Source organism: Catharus ustulatus, chromosome 3 (genome assembly GCF_009819885.2).
Source record: "Catharus ustulatus isolate bCatUst1 chromosome 3, bCatUst1.pri.v2, whole genome shotgun sequence".
Lineage (NCBI taxonomy): Eukaryota > Metazoa > Chordata > Aves > Passeriformes > Turdidae > Catharus > Catharus ustulatus.
This window is the reverse complement of record NC_046223.1, coordinates 34,621,830-34,644,769: the sequence shown is the minus strand read 5'-3', so window position 1 is coordinate 34,644,769 and position 22,940 is coordinate 34,621,830. Positions and strand designations below refer to the sequence as shown.

At 40.5% G+C, this 22,940-nt stretch overlaps 1 protein-coding gene across 1 annotated transcript in view; it reads right to left on the bottom strand.

The window, feature by feature from the left end:
- Nucleotides 1–22,940, bottom strand: part of KIF26B (kinesin family member 26B) — a 284,770-nt gene that overhangs the window by 186,533 nt on the left and 75,297 nt on the right. The window contains exon 3 of the mRNA XM_033054728.1: nucleotides 9,308–9,841. Coding sequence (XP_032910619.1) covers nucleotides 9,308–9,841 — 534 coding nt within the window. The remainder of the gene's footprint in view (nucleotides 1–9,307; nucleotides 9,842–22,940) is intronic.

The following is a 22,940-nucleotide window of genomic DNA, read 5'->3' as shown; positions in this document are numbered from 1 at the left end:
GCATTTACATCTAAAACTAAAATAAAATAGATAAGCTTTAGGACACCCTCTGAAGCCTGGTGACCAGGAACCTTTTACTGCTTTGTTCTCATAAGTCACTTGAATAGTATCTTGTTATATTATTTACTGGACAGGACAAACAATAATATTTTTGGTTTACATTACTTCAAAGCAAAAAAAAAAAAAAAAAAATCAGAAATCTTGACAAGTTTGCAAACCAAGCCTCAGTTAAACCTACCTAGCACAGCAAGACTTTTCAAAGTTATTTCTGAATAAACTGGTCCAAATGTAGACAAAGCTTTCTGAGTGGATTTTCCCTCTCAGTGCTGTCTCTGATGTATCAGTATGGTACAGTTACCAATCATGTCACATCCTTTTCTACCTCCTGCACACTGGCAACAAACTTCACATGAAGTCTTCAGGGATCAGGGAGATTGATCAATTAAGCACTGGTAGTATCTCATTACTATACATTTTCTTGAGATGCACTCTGTATAATTTCTTTAATAGCACTTGAAATAATTTTCCATTTTTTATGTTGCACTGTAATAACTGAGAAAATATACAAGAATAAAACAAAGATATTACTGTATTTATGATTTGTTTAAATCCAGCTCCAGCAGCCTGAAACCTGTCAGGAAGGAAAGCAATTATAAATCGTATCTGTCATCCATCTTCTACAAGAAAGAATATATCATATATACTTCCAAAAAGTGGAGTTTTTTTACAAAACTAGGCCTAAACTCTGCTTTTATTAATAGCCTTAGTGTAAAGAAGTAGGAGGATTCACATTACAGGTGCTTTATAATCATCCAGTGACACTGAGCATTCAGCCACAGTGAAGTCAAGGAAACAGAAGTGATTTCATCAAGTGCAGCTCCAACTCTTAATTCTTTTCCTGCCCTTCCCACTAGCCAAAAGCCTTTACATAAGTTTAGGCAGATATTTAATATACACATACAGACGCCACTTTCCCAAGCTAAAAAAAAAAAAAAATCAGTTTGAAGTAAAACTTGACAGATGCAAGTATTTGATTCAAACAGCTCCCACAATAGAAACATTTCACGCGCACACAACTGTGACCTTGCACTGGTTGTACTTTACTCACCTGACACATCTACCAGCCTGACCTGAGCTTTCCTGGTGTATAGAACCCAGGTGCTCAGATACCTGAGTGACAGATGTGATGGTACCTCCAGTGCTCTCATACAAGGAGGAGCTACAGATCCTTCTGCTGAGGTTTGCTAGCAACATTAACCACAATGAGAACAAACCAGCCTCTTGGAAGATGAAAGCTCATTTTCATTCCTTTAACCTTTGGAGCAATTCTAAATTCTGCTTGAGAGGTAATGTGAAAGTAAAAGGTGAAGTGCAACTTTGTTTCTCTTTAAATCAGTTTGCAATTTAAAATGTTTCCATTAAATGAGAGGGGCTTCCTCTCACCCTCGTACAGACGCAATTCTTCTTTTTTCTTTATAAAACACGTCCTGACACATTCAAAGTTCAAAAGAAGCTGAACAATCAGATTTCTGCTTTCATTTGTCAAGAGCAGTTCCAACAGACTCTTCAGAGCAGGGTGACACTAAAAAGAATGGAGAAAAAAAGCTTGCCCGTTCACCAACCCAAAAGGGAAGTGAGCCCCCTCTGAGTGCAAGAGGCCGTATTTGCCCCCATCACCACAGCTGTTCTCATACACTGGCTGATCAGATCTTACAGGGATGATGCTGCTCTCACTCTTATCTGTATTACACCACTGCAGCCGTGTCACTTGCAAAGCCATTATCCTGGAGTGAGACAGAAGAGGGTCTGGTCCCAAATGTATTCTATCTGACAACACCCATCTCTCAAGTCCTCAGTGCCCTGGAATACAAGTGGAGAACCAACCACTTAAACTCAAATCTACTGAATTAAAGCGAACTGGCCCAACAGAGAAGTTGATGTTCCCTCTCGGATGCCATTTCAGAAGCACTTTGGAGAAAAGAAAACAATGGTTTTACATGATAGCTCTGTGGAATCACATTTCAGAGTTAGATGAGGCTCTAGCCATGCATTCCTTACTTCTCATAAGCACAGCATAGTGCCAAAGCAAAAGGCTTTGTAAGTTTATTTTTTGCATAGTAACATGCTTCTTCCTATTTAAAGTCTCAAATACTTTTCTAAAAAGAAGTCAAAGAACAGAATTCTAAAAATGGCACAAAAATATGGTGTTTCTAAATCTAATCTTAATTCTAGGTCCCATTTATGCAAAAGCAATATGAGAAGCAATGAGTTAGTGGGACAGTACATTGATTTGTGTCATTTTTGAGTTCTATCCCTTAGGAATTTAAAGGTAAGCTCCTAAAAAAAATTGCTCTCCAATTCCTTTGTCATCCCCTCCTGATCTCAATTAGAATGAGTTGCCTTTGGTTTAGTACATTTCTTTTTCCTCTCTCTTTGCAACAGATGTTGAACAATTAGTAAAATATAGGATTATCACCCACAAGACAGTCTTTCTGCAAAAGTAAAGACCAGCATTTTGTTCACATGAATGATTCAACCCCAGAGAACTTTTAGAATCCTCACACACTTCGGCAAGGAATTTTTCTTTTTAAAAGTTAAAATAATTCTGAAATGTACAACACTTAAATGGAGCTCTGGAAATGTAGAAACTGTTGAAAAAGCACTTCTCACTGACCTGTTTATCACAGGCCTCCCTCCAAAACACAGCACCTCTCACGCACTTTCAGAGCAGAGGGGCACAGAGTTCATCTAAGTACGGAGTATCCTCTTCCCAGGGAACCCAGTTATACTTGTGCCAGCAAGATTCAGTGGTAGTTTCAGAAATTCAAGTCTTTACCTAGATATTGGATGTACTTAAACAAGTCTTCTCCACAGACTATGAGAGATCAAATACCTTATTCTGTATAGCAATTTATATCCCACTTTTTTATCCTACTATCATAAAGAAGGGACATTTTTATTGCCCACATACACACATAATCCTTTTATGAATTTTCCTAAGCTTTTGGCCTCGATATTTTTTCTAACAAGTTCCAAAAAACTACATTGCATAAAAAGTATTCCCTCTTACTTTCAGATTGGCTGCACTAGCAGGAGCTGACCATTTTTCTCTATATTTATGTGCCACCTTATTTACATTGTAGGAAATAAAAGGACAATTTTGCCCCAATGTATCAGTTTGTCTTCCTCCTTCTCTATCCCACAGCTACATCAGTTTTCTCACTATTAAAATGCCTTCTCTCAATTTATATATTTTTTTCAATTAATGCAAGCAATCAGCCCAGCTATTATTTAAGAAATGAAACTAGTCTCACATGTGGACAAAATCCTTAAGCTACAAGCAGGGAAGGAAACCAAGACACCAAATCCTCACTAATTGTGATCTTCTGGCTTTTGCTAATTTGCAGGATTAACTCACTCCTATAATAGTCCAGATTTCTTCCTCACATCACAATTGAGTCACGGGGTTTTCATGTTCACAGGATAAGCCTATTTAGCTCTTTTCAGTCCATGGGATACCTTTTACCTCTTTCTTCCCTTGGTCACCCCAGTATCATGAAGGGGAAAAGTAATGATTCTAAGGTCATTAAGCCATGCATAAAAATGCCGTAAGAGATCAAATCATGCCAGAGTAATGCAAAAAAATAAACCTCTCCTACAGTTCACATAGACTCCAGTTTCCCTCCCAGATGATATTAGAAAAGCAGTATACAACTGGGCTGTCAGTTGAAGGGGTAGACAGAAGGAATGAAATACAAATAGCCAACTCCTGTACTATACAAATTGGATGATCAAACAGTCATGGTAAAATGTCAACTGATGACATATGCTGACTTTAGTGGGGTCATATCTAATTATTAGTGACTTGGTTTAAGAAGGCTTTTAGACAGAGGAAGGTTACTTCAGAGATAACAACTAATGCATGAGGGAAGAGGGCAACAGAGATAATCAAGCAAGGATATAATTTCAGTGCCATTGAATTTGTTTGACAATCCTTTTCTTAGCCCAGTCAAACAATCTTTCTAAATAAAATCCTTGCACTTTCAGTGTATAGTCTGATTATGGAGTCACTTTAAGAGTCCAGGTCAATTAAAAAAAAAAAACAGCGCAAGAATTTGCACATGTCTGCTCAGCATCATCATTCACGAGCTCACAGTTATAGCAACAAAAAGGTTTTTACGACATTCAGGGAGCCACCATACCCATTGCTTTTGAAACATAAGCCATCCAAAAAATTCTGGCCAAAAGCCTAACTGCACAAAGGCAAAATACCTCCAGCATTTGGTATCTCAGTGGACTGTGCAGTTGCCTAAGAACACAATACTAGAAAGGTCAGTACACAAATCTCTTTTTCTGTTGTTGCTAAGATGCTTTGGTAAAATAGGTCTGGCTCTAGGAAGCATGGAATAATTACAGAAGACACCTGTTAGTCTGCAGATGGAACAAGTAACTTGATTCCTTCTACCTTGCTTTATATGCTTTAGAAGCTACTTAAATTACCCTGGTACCAATGTAGCAATCATTAACATTTTATCTTTATCCTGCTGAACACTAAGAAGCAGTAGAAACAGCAGCAAAGAAATAAATTATACAGCAAAGACCTGGGAAAAAAGCTTGGAATCAAAATCCTGGATGGAAATACCTCCCACACAAGCATTGGTTCCCCATCTTGCACCCAACTCTAATCATTACCAGTTTCTTTTTAAAAGCCTGGGCCTGAAAGAACTGATGTGTTATATGACAGCCATGACCTAAGTAAACTCCAAACAAATCATTCATCACAGCAAAGCTCCAGAACAAGCTGGTACTAACTCAGAGAACTGTTCTTCTAAACACATGTAATACATAAAGAAGTAACAAAAAGCAATATATTGTAGGCTTTCCTCAATTGTACACAAACAAAGCCTTTTATAATTCCAAATAGGCTTGAGATCATTATGCCTGGGGCCAAAAGCCCCTCAGTAGTTTAAGATCTAAACTTTTGGTCAAGAGTCTTTTTAAGTGCAGGGGAGAAAGGAACACTTTTTGCGTGAATATGCACTGTTCACAAAGCCCCTACTCAAATCCTTACATGCACTGTTTTGTTGCTTATGAAAGTCAAACTTCACAGCCTCAAGGTCAGGAGCAGAAGGTGCTCACCCACATCAGCCCCCACATTTTCTGTTACCCATCATTCTCTTTATTGTCTAAACTGTTCCTGGAACTGTTGACTTTCCCCAGTTCTTGGGCTCACTCTGACCTTTCTATCACTGAAATCTACCAAACACACTGTGCTAAATTTCCTTTTGTTTGCCTTTTGAAATGAAAGATTCTCGTGCAGATCCAGGAGAGTAACTAGAATACCAAGGAAATGCCTACTGTTTTATGTTCTGGGGCACCCACCATCATGAGGTTAATGCCGTGCATGTTTAAAGGCACATCAATACGAAAGCCAAACAGATAATTTAATATTTTAGTAAAAACTGGAGGGCTTTGACTCTAGAAAAAGTACAACCAGCTTAATCTAGTCACTGTTATCAACTCCTTATCCTTTGAAAGCAAACCCTGAATCAGTCTGAAATCCTAAGGACTCAAATCTTATACTTTAATGTGGTGTTCTTGTTCCAGCTACTTAATCGGTTTGTGATAATGAAGCAATAAAAGTGTTATGCAGTAAATTTAATATTGCATTCTCTATAAAAATGGCAAGAAGCAATAATTTCATCAAGGAATTTGAACTTTTTACATTAGTACCTCAGGCCCAGAAGGCTTTTTTTTTCTTTGGAAGTGTTCAGTAATCACTGGTAACTAACAGAAGTGTACTTAACACTGTGGTATCCTGTAATTCACACCAGCAGCTGCACAAATAATTACAGTTCTTCTCAGGTAAAACCTCAACAATTTAAAAGTTTTCTCTGAGGAGGGAAGGACTGAAATCCCTTAGAATGATTGGGAGATCCACAGAAGTCTTTACAGGTGTCAAAACAGTCTGATCCACAGGGGCATACAAATGCTACCTGTTGATGAGCATGGAAAGAGCATTATTATTATTATTTTCACACCAAATCAAATTCTACCAAATCTTGGCTGGTACTTTTCTGTGTGTATTAACAGAAAGAGGTCAGTTTCACCCTGAGCATTTCAGCATTCCTGTTTCCATAGAAGGATTGTAATGGTCATGCTCTTTGTTTAAGATGAATCAATTCCGTCTCCCTGCCCCTGAGTCCCTGTTTTTAAAAACGACCTACCACCCAAATTTGATTCAGACCTTTTGAGTCAGGCCTGGAGGAAGTCACAGATCTTTAGAACCAGATTTTTGTTTCAAAGAGTGCCTAAATATGGAATCATATAAAATAGGGACAGTGGAGAGTGACAGGCTCATCGGGCCCATCTCCTCATCTCCAAGAAGGATCAGTTTTGCCTAAAAGATTCTTAGCAGTTGTTCCTCTGATGTTCTTAGGAGACTCCATTCACTAGTTCCAATAATGCATCCATGAAATTACTAGAAACATTTTGCATTGCCAGTTAATCTGGTACACTTCGATTTTTTCAGATTTTAAACATATAATACATTACTAAACCTGGTAATGTATAAATTCCAATTGGTTTTACTTTGGAAAATGCTCTTTTCTGTGAAATCAATTGAATAGTGACATTTCATTTAAGACTTGTCCTAAACTATTGCAGCAGCTGAGCCTTACACTATCACAACATTCCCTTTTATACTAATTTATTTTTGTTTTTCTACTGGAACTGAAACAAAAGTAGTAATTAACTACCCATAACAAGTTTCCAATTTTAGGCAATCTGGAAGGGAAGATGCTAAAGGAGTAGCATCGTACAACTTACAATTGTAAGAATACTTTTTGGTACTTAAAATTGTAGTGAGTCAATTCTGAGCCAGAGAATGTAATTATCAAGCTTGTGTTGTCTCTTTTTTTTGATGACACTTTAAAGAAGACATCACAGTCAGTTTTCAAGGTACTCAACCATTTCTTTCAAGTTATCTAGACTGTCTAACAAAAGCTGATTTACAATGGGAGGTGTCTAGCACAGGTGCCATTAAGTCTAGAGCCATGAGACTGACTTTTCCCTGGACATCTATTTAACAAGATTATGATGTGGAAGGGTACTGCTCTTCTTTGTGTGAAGTACAAGGCTTTTCATTCCAAGGAATTATTTTCTACTCCTCTTAGCTAACACAAAATGAAGTTTTTCTAAACACTATCCTTAAGGGATGGCAAGAAAACTTAATATATAGACATTCACAAGTAAGTAGGCTAGCACCACTTCTTCTTCATTCATCTCCAAATCAAGAAGGGTTCTAATTAAGATGAGACAACAGATTCATCTTCCTTGTGCTCTACCCCAGCAGAGTTTTGCAAATCTAAGTGCATAACAAAAAATGTATTTATATGGGACAGAGATCTAAAATGTTCTGAAAATCTGCAGTAAGATTGGTTTCTACACACAAAAGCAAAAAAAAAACCGCTTGGATCTTACCAGTATTTGAAATTACAAACAAATTAATTTTCAGTTTTCCTTCTTACTTGACTAATTCCCACTCTAATACAGATACTATGTAAACAAACACTCAAATCGTTTGAGTGTGTTTAAAGACAAAAGCTATCTTTATTTTTTCTCAGCTTGAGAATTAAGTGTGGCAACTTGAGTGTAGTGAGAGTTTTAGAGTAGAATCTTAAAGGAAAAGATGAAACTTCCCATGAACATATTCTAACACAGACCAGCATTGATAGGCTCATTTAGGATTTTTTTGTTGTTGTTCGTAATTTTTTGTTTATTTTGCCGTTAGTTGGGGCTTTTGGTTGGGTTTTGTGTTGGCTTTAGGGTTTTTTAATGGCTGAGGGGCGTCTTGAGAGCAGGCAATCTTTTCTATTTCAAGGTTATTGAAAGTCAGGGGTAGGAAGGAGTCCTGAATTTAACTGGATCCAAACTACAGAATCAGCCAGTCTAGACAATTCTGAATATTAGATTCTTTTTAAGACAAAATTATTCGTCAAGGAAATGCAAACATTATAGAAAGTAAGCAAAACCCCCATTTTCACAGAACAAGAACCTAAAAGATAGTGAATGCAATAAAATTGAACTCATTTTCCCAACACAAATAACAGTTACTCAGATTTGTTAAGGTGCATTCTTTGTTTAGGTTTGCTTTTTTCTTAGCTGAAACATAGATCACATTTTTTTTCTTAGATGAAAGCAATGATCACATACTGACCTACCCAAATATGAGTCAGGTTCAGTAGAGCATAAATCCACAAAAGCATAAAGTCACATATTTTCTAGATAAAATAGCTGTACCTTCATTTCTGGTTTTACCTAGTTTGCCTTGGTGCATGACAATATCTTAATATATGAATAACATTGTTTTTTTCTGGCTGTAATATCAGTTAGTCATACTAATAAAAGTTAAGTATTAATTTGGGGATCTTTCTTGGAATATGTTCATTATTTAGTAGAAAGACCAACTTCCAAAGTTATTTACATGCTTAAGGAAGCCAACTGGGACATTTGTGAGAACATGTGAAAAACAGGCCTCTGCCACAATCTGCAAATTCTTGGGTACACTGAAAATCCCACCAGTTGCAGTTCAGTGTGTCAGAATGCCAACCTCCTGTCACAAAAAAAAGCTTCTTCTGTGCCCTCTGGTGTGGATGGGTTCTACAGGAACTTACAGCCGTGGTGTACTAGAAAACAATAGACCAAAGAGGAGGAAAAAGAACATGCTGAAAAGTACATTGAAATCTCCCAGAACTGCTAGGATCTGGAGATCACTGGACCCACTGGCATCAAGAATGCAGGCAACTTAAAATATGTCAAAGAAGTTAGTGCCTGCTATATGTACTCAAATTATCATACACACAGAGGATGGAATGAAATATCATCCAGATCCTTCCTGAATACCAGCTCAGAAATCACTGGTGCACAAGTGCCACTTTCCACTTGGGAGTAAACAAGTGTGGTTGGCTCCCAGCTGTTGCTCCAACTGAGTATTCTGAGTGAAAGTGAATGAGGACTGTGTGAGCAAATAACTGAAAATACTGTATGATCAGTTATCTGCCATTAAAACCAACAGCTCGGTTCTGCTATAAGTAACAGCTGAATTAATAGAAGTTATTCTCATTAATACTGCTTTTGATGTGTGTCTCCCCCAACAGGGAGACAGTGATTTATAGCACTCCTTGTTCTAGAGCTCACTTTACACAGGCAGCTCAGCTTCGACCCACAGGAGCAAAGAGTGCCAGGATGCCCCTGCCAGCTTCAGTGGGAAGGAAACAAGTATGTTCTGCTATTTGAAAATACTTACTTGGTAGGGATAGAGAGTGACTCCATTCGTTCTTGACAGAGACCAGGTGCCGTCAAGGTACTGGTGGGCCTGGATAGCCACAGAGTTGAGAACGTTACCATTGCTGGGGCTGGTGGCCATCTGAAAGCTGACCTTGGCTTGGTGTCCAGGAGAGCCATTTTTCTTTTCCACCCCATTTCCAATTCCTAGACTGTTGGGTTTTCCACTGTGTTTGTTGGCAACAAAGGCTGTATAGTTAGATGGAGCATAAGGAGCAGGCACGTACGCCCAGTCCCTGGGCTGCAGGCTGCCCATGTGCCGGGGACTCACCAGTGTGGGGACATTGGAGAGAGGTGGGGGAGAGCCTGGTGAGGCATCATAATGTTCTGAGTTGGCAGCTTGCTCCAAGGTCAGCACCATCTGAATGGCCTCTTGCTTCAGCTGGTTCAGGTGTGTGGCACAAACGTCACATCTGTTGTCCTTCTCGTTCCATGCCTTACGGATGGTATTGGGAACTTGGAGCTTCTCATGAATCACCGAAGAGAAACCTGGGTCCTAAAAATCAAACAGAGAAGGGTAAGGCGGGGACAGGAGAGAAATGTTTAACTGTGGTCACCACAGTGAAACATTATTAATGCATTTCAAAAAAAAATTTATGAGATAAGCTTAGAATACAAACAAAGGCCATTAGATATAGCCAACATATGCCAGCAGCAGAGCTGAACAAAACTGAGAAACTAGATTGTGTTGGAAAGGAAAAATTATTTTACTGATAAGTGGTAAATATTATAACTCCACTGCAAGCTTCAATGCATGGCACAGAAAAGGAATTAACCTGCTTCACACCACTGCACCTAATTTCTGGCTTGAATGAAATCTGCTCTTAGTTACACAGGTGAGATTAAGAGCAACTCCACTATAGCCAGTGGACTTGTAGCAAGGTTCACAAATCCATCTACTCATCAACTTTTGCTATTCAGAAAATGCAGGAAATATTCTGCAACAAAAATTTAACACTTCAAAAACAGCAGTAAAAAAAAAATTTGAAAGTATCACCACACTCTCAAAAATCCTTTTCAGAATTCAAAACAGATGGATAGCTGATCAAATAATTTACACTTTTCAGCCAAATAATATACACTTTTCAGCCAAAAAAAGAGAAAAAAAATTAAAACAAACCACTTTCTTGTTAATGAAAGTTCTAACAGTATTTTGGGTATCCACTGATAACATAAAACAAAGTAAACATTTTCATTTAAAAATACAAAATGTATAGACTTAATAACCTGTAAAGAATTATTTTCTTTTCTGAAAGCACAGTTTTAATGCAAAACCACATAATCAGGTTTAAAGCCTCTTGTCTCACAGTCTTACCTCATGGGTAGATATCTGAACATCAGTGGTGCTGCCCAGAGGGCAGCATGCATCCTGGTTTGACTACCATCACTGAAGTGCAAATTGTAAAGCCAAACAGCAATCTTAAGGCAGGCTTGTCACCAAACTTGCCTGGTTCTTAAAGTATCACACAGTTTTAGAAATTCACAGCAATGATATGTGCATTGCACAGAGCAAAAAGTGACAGTTATTTGATGGAAATATTTCTGGGAATTTTCACACCACATTTCTGCGGTTTTACAGATCAGGCAGCATAGACTTCAGCTGCCCCTCCCTAATTTTTCGAGACTTACTGGTGGATTTTTTTTTTTGAGTAGTCATAAAAGTTTTAAAATCAAGAGTATCAGAATCTTTTCTCTTTGTGGCTTTAACAACTTTAGCAGCAAAAACAGAGGGCATGTGTGTGTGAGGAGGGAAAAAATGCCACAAATAGACAGCACTCTTATCAAGTAATTAAGTAATTTGATGAACCCCATGCATCGAGATAGACAAATTTCATGTCTTGATAGTTTAGCTGTGCTGAGAAACTGGGTAGGGGGTATAATACAGGGAGGGAGAGAATTCACTGATAGAGGGTCATATTCATTATGATCCGTCTTTATTATAGACTCAAGCATTTTATTTTCACTGTTTAACTACCGTGAACAGCTCCTCAGCATGCAGTGATTAATTGATTCATAAATCATGGTGCCTCTTTATGCACAGCAGCAAAAGAGCAGTTCCAGCCACAGAAGCCCAGGAGAGTCATATAAGCTGATGGGAAACAACAGGAGGCTGAGGTCTGATCAAGCCTCAAGCTGGCCATTTCTATTCTGTGCACAAAGGGGGTCAGAGCATCAAAGTGTGTCAGGAAGGCAGGAACTGGATTCTGCACCAACCCTTCCCCATTAACCTTCAGGAAAGGGACCAGTGGAAATCAGGGGGAAAAAACAGGATACAAAATCTGTCAAATCACATTTTCCATCCCAGACCATAACTAGGTCAACAGATCACATCAGATATAGGCATCCACTCCACAATGCCAGGTGTGCTGGGAAATGATTCTCTATTTTCCCCATAATGAGTTAGACACAAAGCTGCCTATATAGCTGAAGTGAGGTATGAGTCTTCTTTTCAGGCTGCTCCACGTCAGTGCAAGAAAAATCCTAGCCAGCTCTTCCTTCAGTTAGCAAGTGCCACAGAGGTGGTTGCTGTTCTTTGAAAGTTAACTTCCCTAAAGCAACTGGGCTTGGACCCAGGTAATTATATACAACACTCAGATCCAGCAGCAGTTGGAGCATGGAAATTCTTGGATTCTATGATAAATATTCCAAGGAAATAAAGCCTTCTCTAACATAAGCAAATGTCAGCATGATATAAATATTCAAGTAGCACACCAACTTTAAAGAGTGCTGGACAGCAGTGAATTCAGCTTCATCTCAGTGTTAAAACAAACATCAGATTGTTCTGTGATACAACAATAAACAGACAGAGAGAAAGAGAGAGGGAGGGAGAGAAGAAGGCAGACTGTTCCTTCTCAGGAGCAGAAAGAAGAAACAGGCACAACCTGAACTGATTACTCCCAAGATTGGTCCTACTAATCTATCATAATCTACTAGACGAATAGTTCAATACTGGATCCAAATCTGGGATATGAAACAGAAAAGTCCATGGGACAGCAAATAGATTTGTATAAATGCAGCTTCCAGAAAGACATTAGTCACATTTTGTTCTCAAAACAAAACTGATAGAGCCTAGAGAGTTTACTTCCTTATTCTGCACTAGGCAGCTCTACTACAATTCCACAGAAGTGGCTGATAGCCCTACAACATATTAGCAGGGAAGAGGCACAAGCTGAAAAATTCCTATATCTTTGCTCAAAGAGCAGATACACTGCACTTGCTCTTTCAGTATTTCATCTGCAAGCAATTGTCTGCACACATTCCCCCAGTATCTTGTCCCATATAAAAGTGACAGGCAAGCCCTGTGGATAAGAACTTTGAGCCAGCTGCACAGAGGAGCAGGAGTTGAAAAAGGTTAAGTTGAAAAAGTCTCTAGGGAAACATGTGAGGTCTAAGAAACTCCACACTCCCTGGCACAGGAGCAGATTTGCTTGTGAAATCTGAGGTTGACACTAGAAATACCATTTATATTTTGGCACTCGTTTCCAGTCCTGACAGAACAAAGCATAGTGACACTGAAAACTGAAACAGAAATTTAAAAATCACAAGAGTTTGCTGTGAGTTCAGGGCAAAGGTTCATGATGGTTTTTATTCTTGCTGCAATGGTTCACCCAACTTTAGTATAAACAGCATTACTGTAAACTCCTATTCCTATAATAAACAAATGAAGGCATGTAAGAGGTCTGAAAGCTTCAGGAGATCAGCCACAACACAGACCATTGCATAAATGCAAGTAGCAAACTAAATGGAGTGCACACTGAGCTATTCTGCAAGAAGTCTTTTCACATTACCTTCGAGTTCTCAAGGTCAAGTAAACACCAAGACAGCAACTAATCTCTCATCTTTGTTCCTGAACTAAAAAACCCACACAGGAAAGAATGAAGATAGAAGGAAAGTTTGTGTGTTAGAGACCTATCAAAGGTGACCTGAGGAATTCTTGTTTTACCCAGTGAAAACACACACAGAGAACAGGTACTAGTTAAGAAACACTTAAGTACACCGACACCTCTACCAGGGTAAATGCAGTCCTGACTTCATGGGGAAGAAGGAACTGCCTGATTACTGTATGACAAGGTAATGCAGAGGCATCCTCCACCGCTTTCATATCCCTTCATAAATCTGTACCGTGATGTGTAGTGTTCACAGTGTTCTAACTCTGCCGCTAGGAAAGCGGATGACAGAATAATCCTTTCCTTCCTGCCACCTTAGAGCCCATCTTCCTCAAGAGAGGAAGCAAACAACCATTTCCAGCATGAAGCACCCATACACATTCTACTCTTTTGCAAGCATACAGCAGGCAGATACTAACAGAGTTCACACTCACTAAGATTTCATATATAACTGTATTTGGTCAATGACAGCCCATGCAAGTTAAACATGGTAATCTTACATCATTAGCTCAGAGAAAAATCAAATATACAATGGATCTCAAGACCTTCTTGAACAAACTGTTTTCTTCAATGCCAATATTACTCATTGCTCTTTACAGAAAGACAAAGTAGTCAATACTAACTAAATCACAGAGGCCAGTTTCCGAGCATTGAAAATGCTCACAGAGGACCCATGGAATTCTTTTGTTTCTGAAAGGGCCCATGCAGAAATGACTGCTGATATGTAATCCATCACACAAGGTAAAGGGAGAGGTAAGGGAAAGCAATGATCAAAGTTCCTCTCAGGAAGGAGTGTTTTCCAAATTCTCACACTCCACAGGCAGGGTATAGAAGAGCTAATTAAGAAACTTCAGTAGGAGGGAAGGTGTAGCCTGATACAAAAGCCCCATGCTATTCCACGACTGTGCAAACATCTCTGCTCTAAACACGATCCTGTTAGCCCACACATAGTTGGCATCTATTTAGGGGGAAAAAAAAGGGGGTGGGGCAAAGAAAAAAAGGAAAAAAGAAAAAGTCTCTTCTATTTTCCTTTTTCTCTTGAGGGTGTACTTTCCAGCTCAATAAAGAGATTATACTTGCAATTTAACTTTTCAGAGGCACTTAGGCTATTTTCCAAGTGACTCTGCAACCTAAGTTAAACATATCCTGTCATCTTCTAGGCTACATTTGAGAGACTTGCTGTTTGCAGCATACCAGAGCCCCAACAGCTGAAAAACAGTTCCTCACCATTACACTGGCACCACTTCTCTTAAAGCAAAAGTCAAAATATACTGAAGTCAATGGGAGGTTTTTTCCAACTAAGCATGACGGGATACAAACTATGACTCTAAATTAGCAGCACTGCACTGTCAAACTGAGCTGGGAATCCTTGCATAGAAATCAGTTCACTTCAGTCAGTAAAGCCTGAATCATAGGAATTATTTAAGTTGACAGGATCCCTGCCAGCATAAGCCATCTTCCAATAAGAAAAGCCATGTTTGCACATGAGCAAGATCAAGGGGGCAGCAAGGTGGACTCCCTTGTTCTATTGCTCTGTACACAGCAACTGATGCCTTCTCTGGACAAGACCATACTCCTCGACCCTCCCTGCCACAGAAGTCACACCTCACACCCAATATGGCATCTTCAAATAAGCTGTTCATTATCACCCCCAGCTGAGCAAATGAAACCATCTCCTCTGCTAGAAGAGAACATATTTCACTCTCTTCCTTGTGAAACACTCTCCTTTCCCTAGCAGGAACATTCCTCACGGTTACTCCATGTTGGGGACAGTAGAGACAGTGGTCATGAGGAAAGCATAGCAGAATAAGAAAGAGCCTTTTCACATTAGCCTGTTCCCAGAAAGCACTGTCTTACCAACTGCAGTAAAAACCTCAGCAGTATTACTACACCCCACCTCTTTAACTATTACCATTGTTGTCTGTCAAACTTGAACATTCTGCTGCTGACTTGAGCCTTTCATTTCCAAAAGGCGAGAGTAGACCCTGTCCTACAGTGAGTATCTCCAAAACACAGCTGGGAGACCAGTTCTTTTCAGAACGAAGGGGAATTCTAAAATGAAGTATTAATCCTGTCTGGTGTAGGCCTCACAACATTAGTATTTCAAGGTGTTTTTCTTGAGCTGGCACACACAACTGACATTTGGACTTCTATAATTTAACACTTGTCAGTATTAACCAGCCACTCTGCAGCCAGAAAAATGTGTTCCTTCAGTTTAGGCTGCTTTCTTATCTGAAAGAGACAGAAAGTCTGAGCAGGGCTCACCTTACAAACTCACAGCAGCAGGAAGCAGAAGAGAGAAAACCCTGGGAAAATAGGAAGATTAAAAATGGGACAGAAAAAGGAGGAGAAAAAAACCAAAGTGTTTTCTAATTGCTTCATGGACTGGCTCATAGCTCTGCTGATGGATCAGCACTGACAGACTGACAGACATACAGCTGTACACATCTGGCACACAGGTGTTTGTGTTAGCATTCAATAGCCAGACAGCAGCCAGATATTTAATTGGGTTGGGAAGAAGAGATGAAACAGCAGCAGGAAAATCTAAATACAGTGGTGCAAATCCAAGTCTTGACCAAAGAGCTTTGCTATGCAGTTGTCTAGAGCTCTGCTAAATCTCTGGCCACAGCATAACAGGGTCTCCTGGAGGGAAGATTCTTCTACAGTTGTGTGGCAGACAAACTCAGCTGTTGCTGAACGGGCAGCATTTGTCAGCTCCCTTTTGATAGAACAAAGAATAGAAACAAACTCAGAACTGCAGAAACCTCAACCCTTATGCTGGAAAAAGCAGCAACTCTGTTCTCCTTTCTTTGCATTCTACTTTCCCGACTGGATATGGAAAGATTGCATTTGCTTTCTTAGCCACCAGAGCACACTATGAGCTTGTGTTCAACTGATTGTTCACCTTGACCCCCTGGTACTTCCCTGCATCATTGCTGCAAGCAATTTTGTGTCATGCAAGGAACCCAGATGTATTTCAGATGCATTTTTGCTCAGGTTTCCAGTCACCTCACAGAAGTCAGTGACTATTGCTGCCTCTTCACTCACCTGAGGTCCAGCTGCAAATGCTTACAAACTGTTAGCCACATCAACCAAATGTCACTCTCACTCCTCACCACAGTGGCAGACATGGATATCTTTTTGCCATAAAATCCCTCTGATGCCATTCACAAATACACTGTTCTGTGTAGTTGAGATCCATTTAGCCACCCTTTCAAGCTCATCTGGGATAAGCATAAAGCATGAGTAGCCTATGATTACATGGGCCAGACACATTAAAATACAGGAGCAATATTAGTTTTTTTTAATCCTTTCAAACCTCCCCATTATTAGAAGCCTTGATAAACATCTAATCAACAGATCAATTGAACCTCTTTGAGAAAACAGGCTACAGTAGCAATTCTTGTTCTGACACACCTCCGAATTTTTACAGTTTATCTTGCTTTTCCTGAGAGGAAAGCATTAGAGTTCTGTAACAAATGCCAGCACTGAGCCACTATTGACACAATAACCAGTGACTTCCCAAAAAGCTGTCACACCTGAAGTGAGGTAACTAAATATCACAAATGAGAAGGTCAGGACACTACTTGTGACACCTATATGCTTACTTCCCCCTGATTTGAAAGAGGTTTGTGGCAAGCTAAAACCACTTGTAACTGCTTTTCAAATATGAGAATCTTTTATTTTAATCAAATAATCATTAGAAATACTGTTGTGGAGTTTTTTAACGATTTAGCGATCTCAAAAGAACTATTCAATATGTAAAATTTTATAAGCAAATCTATTCAGCTTCAGAACATCTACAACAGACAGGCATCAGAGAACCAAAAACTTTTGCTCCTCTTCAGCTAACTTTTGTATCCTGTTTTTTTTAACTATTTCTGCAGCTCACTCTTATGCTTTTCTCTCCTCTCTGAGAAACATTATTATCTGTAAATTGCATGCATGACCACTGTTTTGAAAGGGAAGAAATACCCAAAAAAAAGGAAAAAAGTCAATATATTGATATCATGTTGTGGCTTATACAATGGCTAAAGAGCTTTGCCTTTGCAAAACTTCCTTTTGATTTTTGGATTATTGTGTTCTCTTTTTTTAATTCACTTTTGGAAAGAATTTTACCATTTCGGGCACTTTACTGAGGTTCAAATGAGGTGCAGCAAAGCTACTTTTAATCTTGAATATGCTCTTCTCAAACAATATTCATTCAGGTTCTCTTTTCCAATTTCTTTTCTGCTGCTATCAGATTTCTGCCCATCTCAGCTTGACTGGGGAGGAGTTGGGAACATCAAGGATATGGCTTGATTAGAATTAGAACATTGCAAGTCTTAGTACAGAACTAATCATGGACAGTTAAAACCTGAAGAGTTGCAGTTTTAACAGGGACATTTGCAAAAACTGATATTCTTCAATGTCCTTGAACATTAAAACACCAAGCAACCCAAGAAATCTTAATCTTAGCAAATAGAAGTAGATTTCTGACCACTTTATTCAAATTAGATTGAGCTTATCTGCATGCCATCTAGGAAACAAAAAAATAAATATTGTTCCTAACCACTTGGATAGGAGATCACAAAGACAACTTCACAGTAATGATGAAACCTCTCCTATGCACCTTCTTCACAGTCAGAAGCACATGAAAAACTGAAATGTATTTGCCTCTTCTCTGTGTTTCAACTTTGCATTAGATAGCTAACATTGCTAAGAATATGTAATTTGGAAATAGGAATGAGTCTCCTCTTTGCACTGGTTCTCAAGTCCTTGTACATGCAGAGCATTCCAAGCTGCACACAAGCCTGCTCCTACCACTCAGTGGCAGTCACATCTCACACTAGTATTGTTAACTGGGGACTTCCATCAGCTTTTTATCGCAACTGAACTAAACATGCATCTCAATACTCACAGAGCTGTTACACACCTTCTTTAGAAGTTAGTTCCTTCATGAGAATGCACCCAGGACCAAGCAAGTAGGCATTGAGTAAGCTGGAGGGTTAGTTAAGAGATCTTGGGAACTGTCCTAAGATGACTGTACAATCCTTTAGACTACAGAAGAAAAAGACAAAATACCTACTTGAAGCAGATGGTGAGACTGGAAGAGGATGAAGGGGAGAGAGAGAAGAAATCAAGGCAATGGCCTTTAAAATAACTTTTTTCTCATAATTTCTGACACAAACAATTTGAAGGTCTATCGATGGGGTAAACAATTGCTGATCCAGAAGGAAGATTGCAACTTTCCTATTAATGAGTTGTATGTCACCCTGCTTCCCCAAAAGACTATATGCTGCATTTTGGATAGGCAGAAGTTGCATAAGAGCATTCTATAAGCATCACTGAGGTTTGACACCACCTGTCTGAAACATCCTCCTTGGCACACATCAGGCCAGCAGTGGGCTGCTGCTTTAAATAGCGGCCACATACCAGGTACTGACAGTCATTTGCTCCATAGGCAGCCAAAGTCCCCTGTTGTCGAGCCGTACAGGCTCTCACAGACTCACTGCCATCTGGTAAATCTTTCCCCCTCAGCAACATTTGGCCTCTTATCATTATCACCTCCTTCTCACCCCAAGCCATTCACCCACAAAAGAGCTGTTCTGCTTCCTTCTGCATCAGGACTCTGCAAACTCTCACCATGTCCAAGCAGTGACTCAGGCTCCTGGAAACCCTCTTTCAACCTCAGAGAAGGAAAAGCACCACCGTCCTGCTCCTTTCCTGCCAGCAATACAATGGCCATGCTCCCTTCCTGGTTTGCACAGCCTTTTGGAGTCCAGCCTCAGGCTCACCAGGTGCACAGCTCCCAAAAGCAGCAGGTACCCTTCAGCCCTTCTCCTGCCCCTCTGCTGTGACACCCCATCCTACTCTGCACACTAATCCCAGCTCAGGTTAATTGACACCATACCTACCACTTCGGGTGTGCATAATATTTGTTATTTTTATTAGCACTTGGGTTTGTTTTTATTAATACTGTGAACTGAGAAAAGAAAAATCCCAGTGCAACCCAGTGAAATTTAATTTATCTATTTTACACTATCCCAATGTGAGTTATGTTTGCTTGTGAAAGCTCCTCATCTTTGATGTAATACCAGGCAGTAACCAGACATCGGGTTTTTTTGCATTTATAGCTGTTCCATTAGCACAGATATATTAACAGCTTGTTAATGATCCAGTTGTCAAATTGTCTAGTTATGGTTTTGCTTAATTTCTTTTGTGTACATGAAGTCACGTATAACTACTGCCTCTGATCCCTGCAACACCTAAAATCAGGTGTAACATCTCAAAAACTTGTATTTGGAAGTGAAACATATATGCATGTACATTTCTTTTATCACTTCTGATCTTATTATACAGATTTTTCATGTACAATAGTTCAAATATATTGATACCATTTTTATGCTTGCATAAAGTATTACAGACATGAAAACATAAATGCAGCAGAAAAATTAAAATCTGCCTTTGAGGGTGTTACATGCCCCTAACTTCCATGCAGCCAAATCTAAAAGCATTAGAGCAGCCATGAAAGAATATTTATTCCACCTAGGATACAGAGCAAGGAAGCAGGAGCACACCTCAGCTTTTCAGCTGGGAATAATTTCATGAGCAAAGTTGCAGATTTCCACTCGAGTCACAAGATCAGCTTATATTTTATTAGCACAGTATAAATATTTGTGATATGCAAAGGGGAAGAAAGAGAAAAAAAATCCTGAAGAAACTCATGAAAGTAACAGGAATCTGAACTACTCTCAGTGCAAACTGAGTAAAACTCTGTCACAACTCCCTTACATACAGCATGAGGACAAACTGCTGTGCACAGGACACCTCCCCAGGCAAAGCTCTTTTTTCTACCCTTGGGATAGTTGCACTGTTTAGCCATGCCAACACACATGGCAGAAAGTGTGTTATGACACACAGCCTTTTTTCCTTAAGTCTGCTGCAAACATACCTGCTAAATTTCATTACACTGTGTCAGAGTGTGACTTTCTACCCAAACTATAAACTCGTGTGTATACTTCAGCATATGCTTCAGTGCCGTTTCAGCAGACTCTGCCTGCATCTGCTGAGGCAGGAATTGCACAGGTTTTGGTATTTTGTGCCAAGAGTAGGTCATAGAGTCTGGCTGTGAGGGGCTGGTGAGTGCAGGAAGATGTGTGGGGAAGACAAGAAGCTGTGGTCAGGATGGAAGCTGTCAGGATTCTGAGTGTGGCTTTACATGACAAGAAGAGAGCTCCAACATCACTCACCACGGCTTTTGCAGAACCTGCATTTGGCTGCTTCTGTGCCAGGTGACCAACTCAAGCTGCCCCGAGGGAAGGTACCAGCTTGGGTCCAAAGGCTGATGGGCTACTTGGCTGCCAGGCATCTGGTGATGTGGGTACAGAAGAAACCTTCATGAATCTTAAGCCAACTGGAGTTGGTAGAGAGTTCAATATGATACTGTGGGCCATGGTCAGCCCCCTGAGACCACTGCTGCTTCTGAACCCTCACAGCCAGAAACAAGCAACATGGTCTAACATTTACCACTGTGCTTCCCAAGGCTGGTAAATGCTCCATTTGAATATATATCTTTACAGACAGATTAGGGGAGCTTTGGAGTACAGCTAATAACCTCCTGTTGCTGTCACCTATTTAAAAAAAATAATAACACAAACTCAAAATGTAGGCATTGTTTCAGAGCAGAACTATTAAGTTTGCTCAAAATTACTCACACTGTGAAACCCCCAGGCTGCCACAGCCTGTATCCCATCCTCTGCATCCTCACAAAGTCCCAAACAATTCAAATGGTGAAGGATGCAACAGGGCTCAGCTGGAAAGAGTTCTCACCAAGTTCTCAATGAAAGCATTCACAGCTGAAGGAGGCCAAGCACTCCCCTCCCCACATCCATTCACTGTGAACAGAAGCCTCAAGCCCGTGCTGAGGGACCACAGGGGACAGGCACATAATGAGCCTTCACTGCCAAACAGCTCAGTGTTGCTGGCCCCCCATGACACCGATCTACAAGTGTGGGCTAAAAACATGTCTAACCCATTCCCACCACAGCTCACGTTCTGTCCTGATTAAACTGACTGCTGACAAGCCCAAGAGGGGATCAGCCTCTTGACTTGTGTGGTCTGATGAAGGCTAAGATTACAAATCTTTTTCCAAATAGTCCCCAAGTGAGCCACACACACAAAAAAAAATAGGAGGGAAAAAAACTTCCAGTAGAGGCTGGTAACATTAGCCAGCCTTAAACAAAAATACAATGTACCTAAAGTTACAGTTTCAGATGAAAAGCTCTCTAACCAGTGAGGAGAAGTATGGATTTCCAACTTCTGTAAAGATTAAAAGACACTGATCATGACTTCAGACTAGTACAGGACTTCTGGTGCACCCAGTCACAGCATTATCAATAGGGAAATGGGAATTACGTCTGAATGAACAAAGCTAATAGTTCTAGAAACAATCAGCACCACTACGGCACTGCTCTTCCCTTTCCCCTCTACCCAAGGGCACCTCCTACAATTCATCTACAGAGTAACCCTCTAAATCAAGCTCAGAAATCAAACCCCATTTAAGAAAATCCAGACTTACCTTCATAAACAAAAATCATTTACAATCAGCAGAGTAACCCAAGGACCTCTTAAAGTACTTCCCACAAATTTCAGCCACCACTGATTAAGTAAATGCATTTTAAAATCTACATACATGCATAATTCATACAATCTGGGGGTGGGGGGAAATCTGATTTTTGTTATTTATTCACAGAAAACCAACATCTGGATTTAGATTTTTTAAAAAACCAATTAAACAAACAAAGACAATGGTGTTAACATCATCTGAGAAAGAAAACAGTGCAAGGAAGGGAGAGATAAGGAGTAGTTATTTTACTGGTTTAAATTTATTTATTTATTATTTTTGTCTGAATAGCTGAAAGCTACATATCCAGAAAGAAAACAATTGTGAGAAAACTCTCCTACCGCTGCATTACCTTATTTTCCTTAGTTTCATTTCCAGAGTTTGGGTCTCATTTTATTATTAGTCACTATCTCTCATACACATCTTCACTCCTCCTGATCCAGGCAGATCCAGAAAATTCCCAGTAGAGATTACAGTAATTTCACGAATACAAGCCGCACCAATTTGACCAAAATTTTGGTGGAAACCCGGAAGTGCGGCTAATATTCCGGGGCGGCTAATCTATTAACAAAATTCTAAAAGCTGCCAACACGGAAGTGAGAGCCCGCGGCAGCCCCAAGCCAAGCTGGAGCCCGGCCGGCCCCGGCAGAGGTGGGAAAGCCTGGCAGAGGCGGGGCCAGCAGTGTGGGGGGCGGGCGGCAGAGCCTGAGCCAGCAGGGCGGGGCAGGGAGGGCGGCAGAGCCTGAGCCAGCATGGCGGGGGAGCCCGGGAGAACTGGGGCTAGCAGTGCAGGGGAGCATGGCAGAAGCAGGAAGGCCAGCGGGTGGGGCTGCCTGGCAGCGGGGGAAGCCCAGCAGAATCGGGGCCAGCAGCGTGGGGGAGCCCGGCAGTGCGGGGGCCTGCAGTGCCGGCCAGGGCGAGGAAACGCGGCGGTGGTGCAGACGGGAGGGGGCGGCCGGCGAGCCTGGCGGCGGCGGCGGCAGCCCTGCCGGCGGGGCGAGCGAAAGCGCCGCTCGGCGAGCGAAAGCGGCGCTCGCGAAAGCGCCGCTCGCGAAAGCACCGCGGGGCGGGGCGGGCGCGGCGCTCGCGAGGCGCGGCGCAGG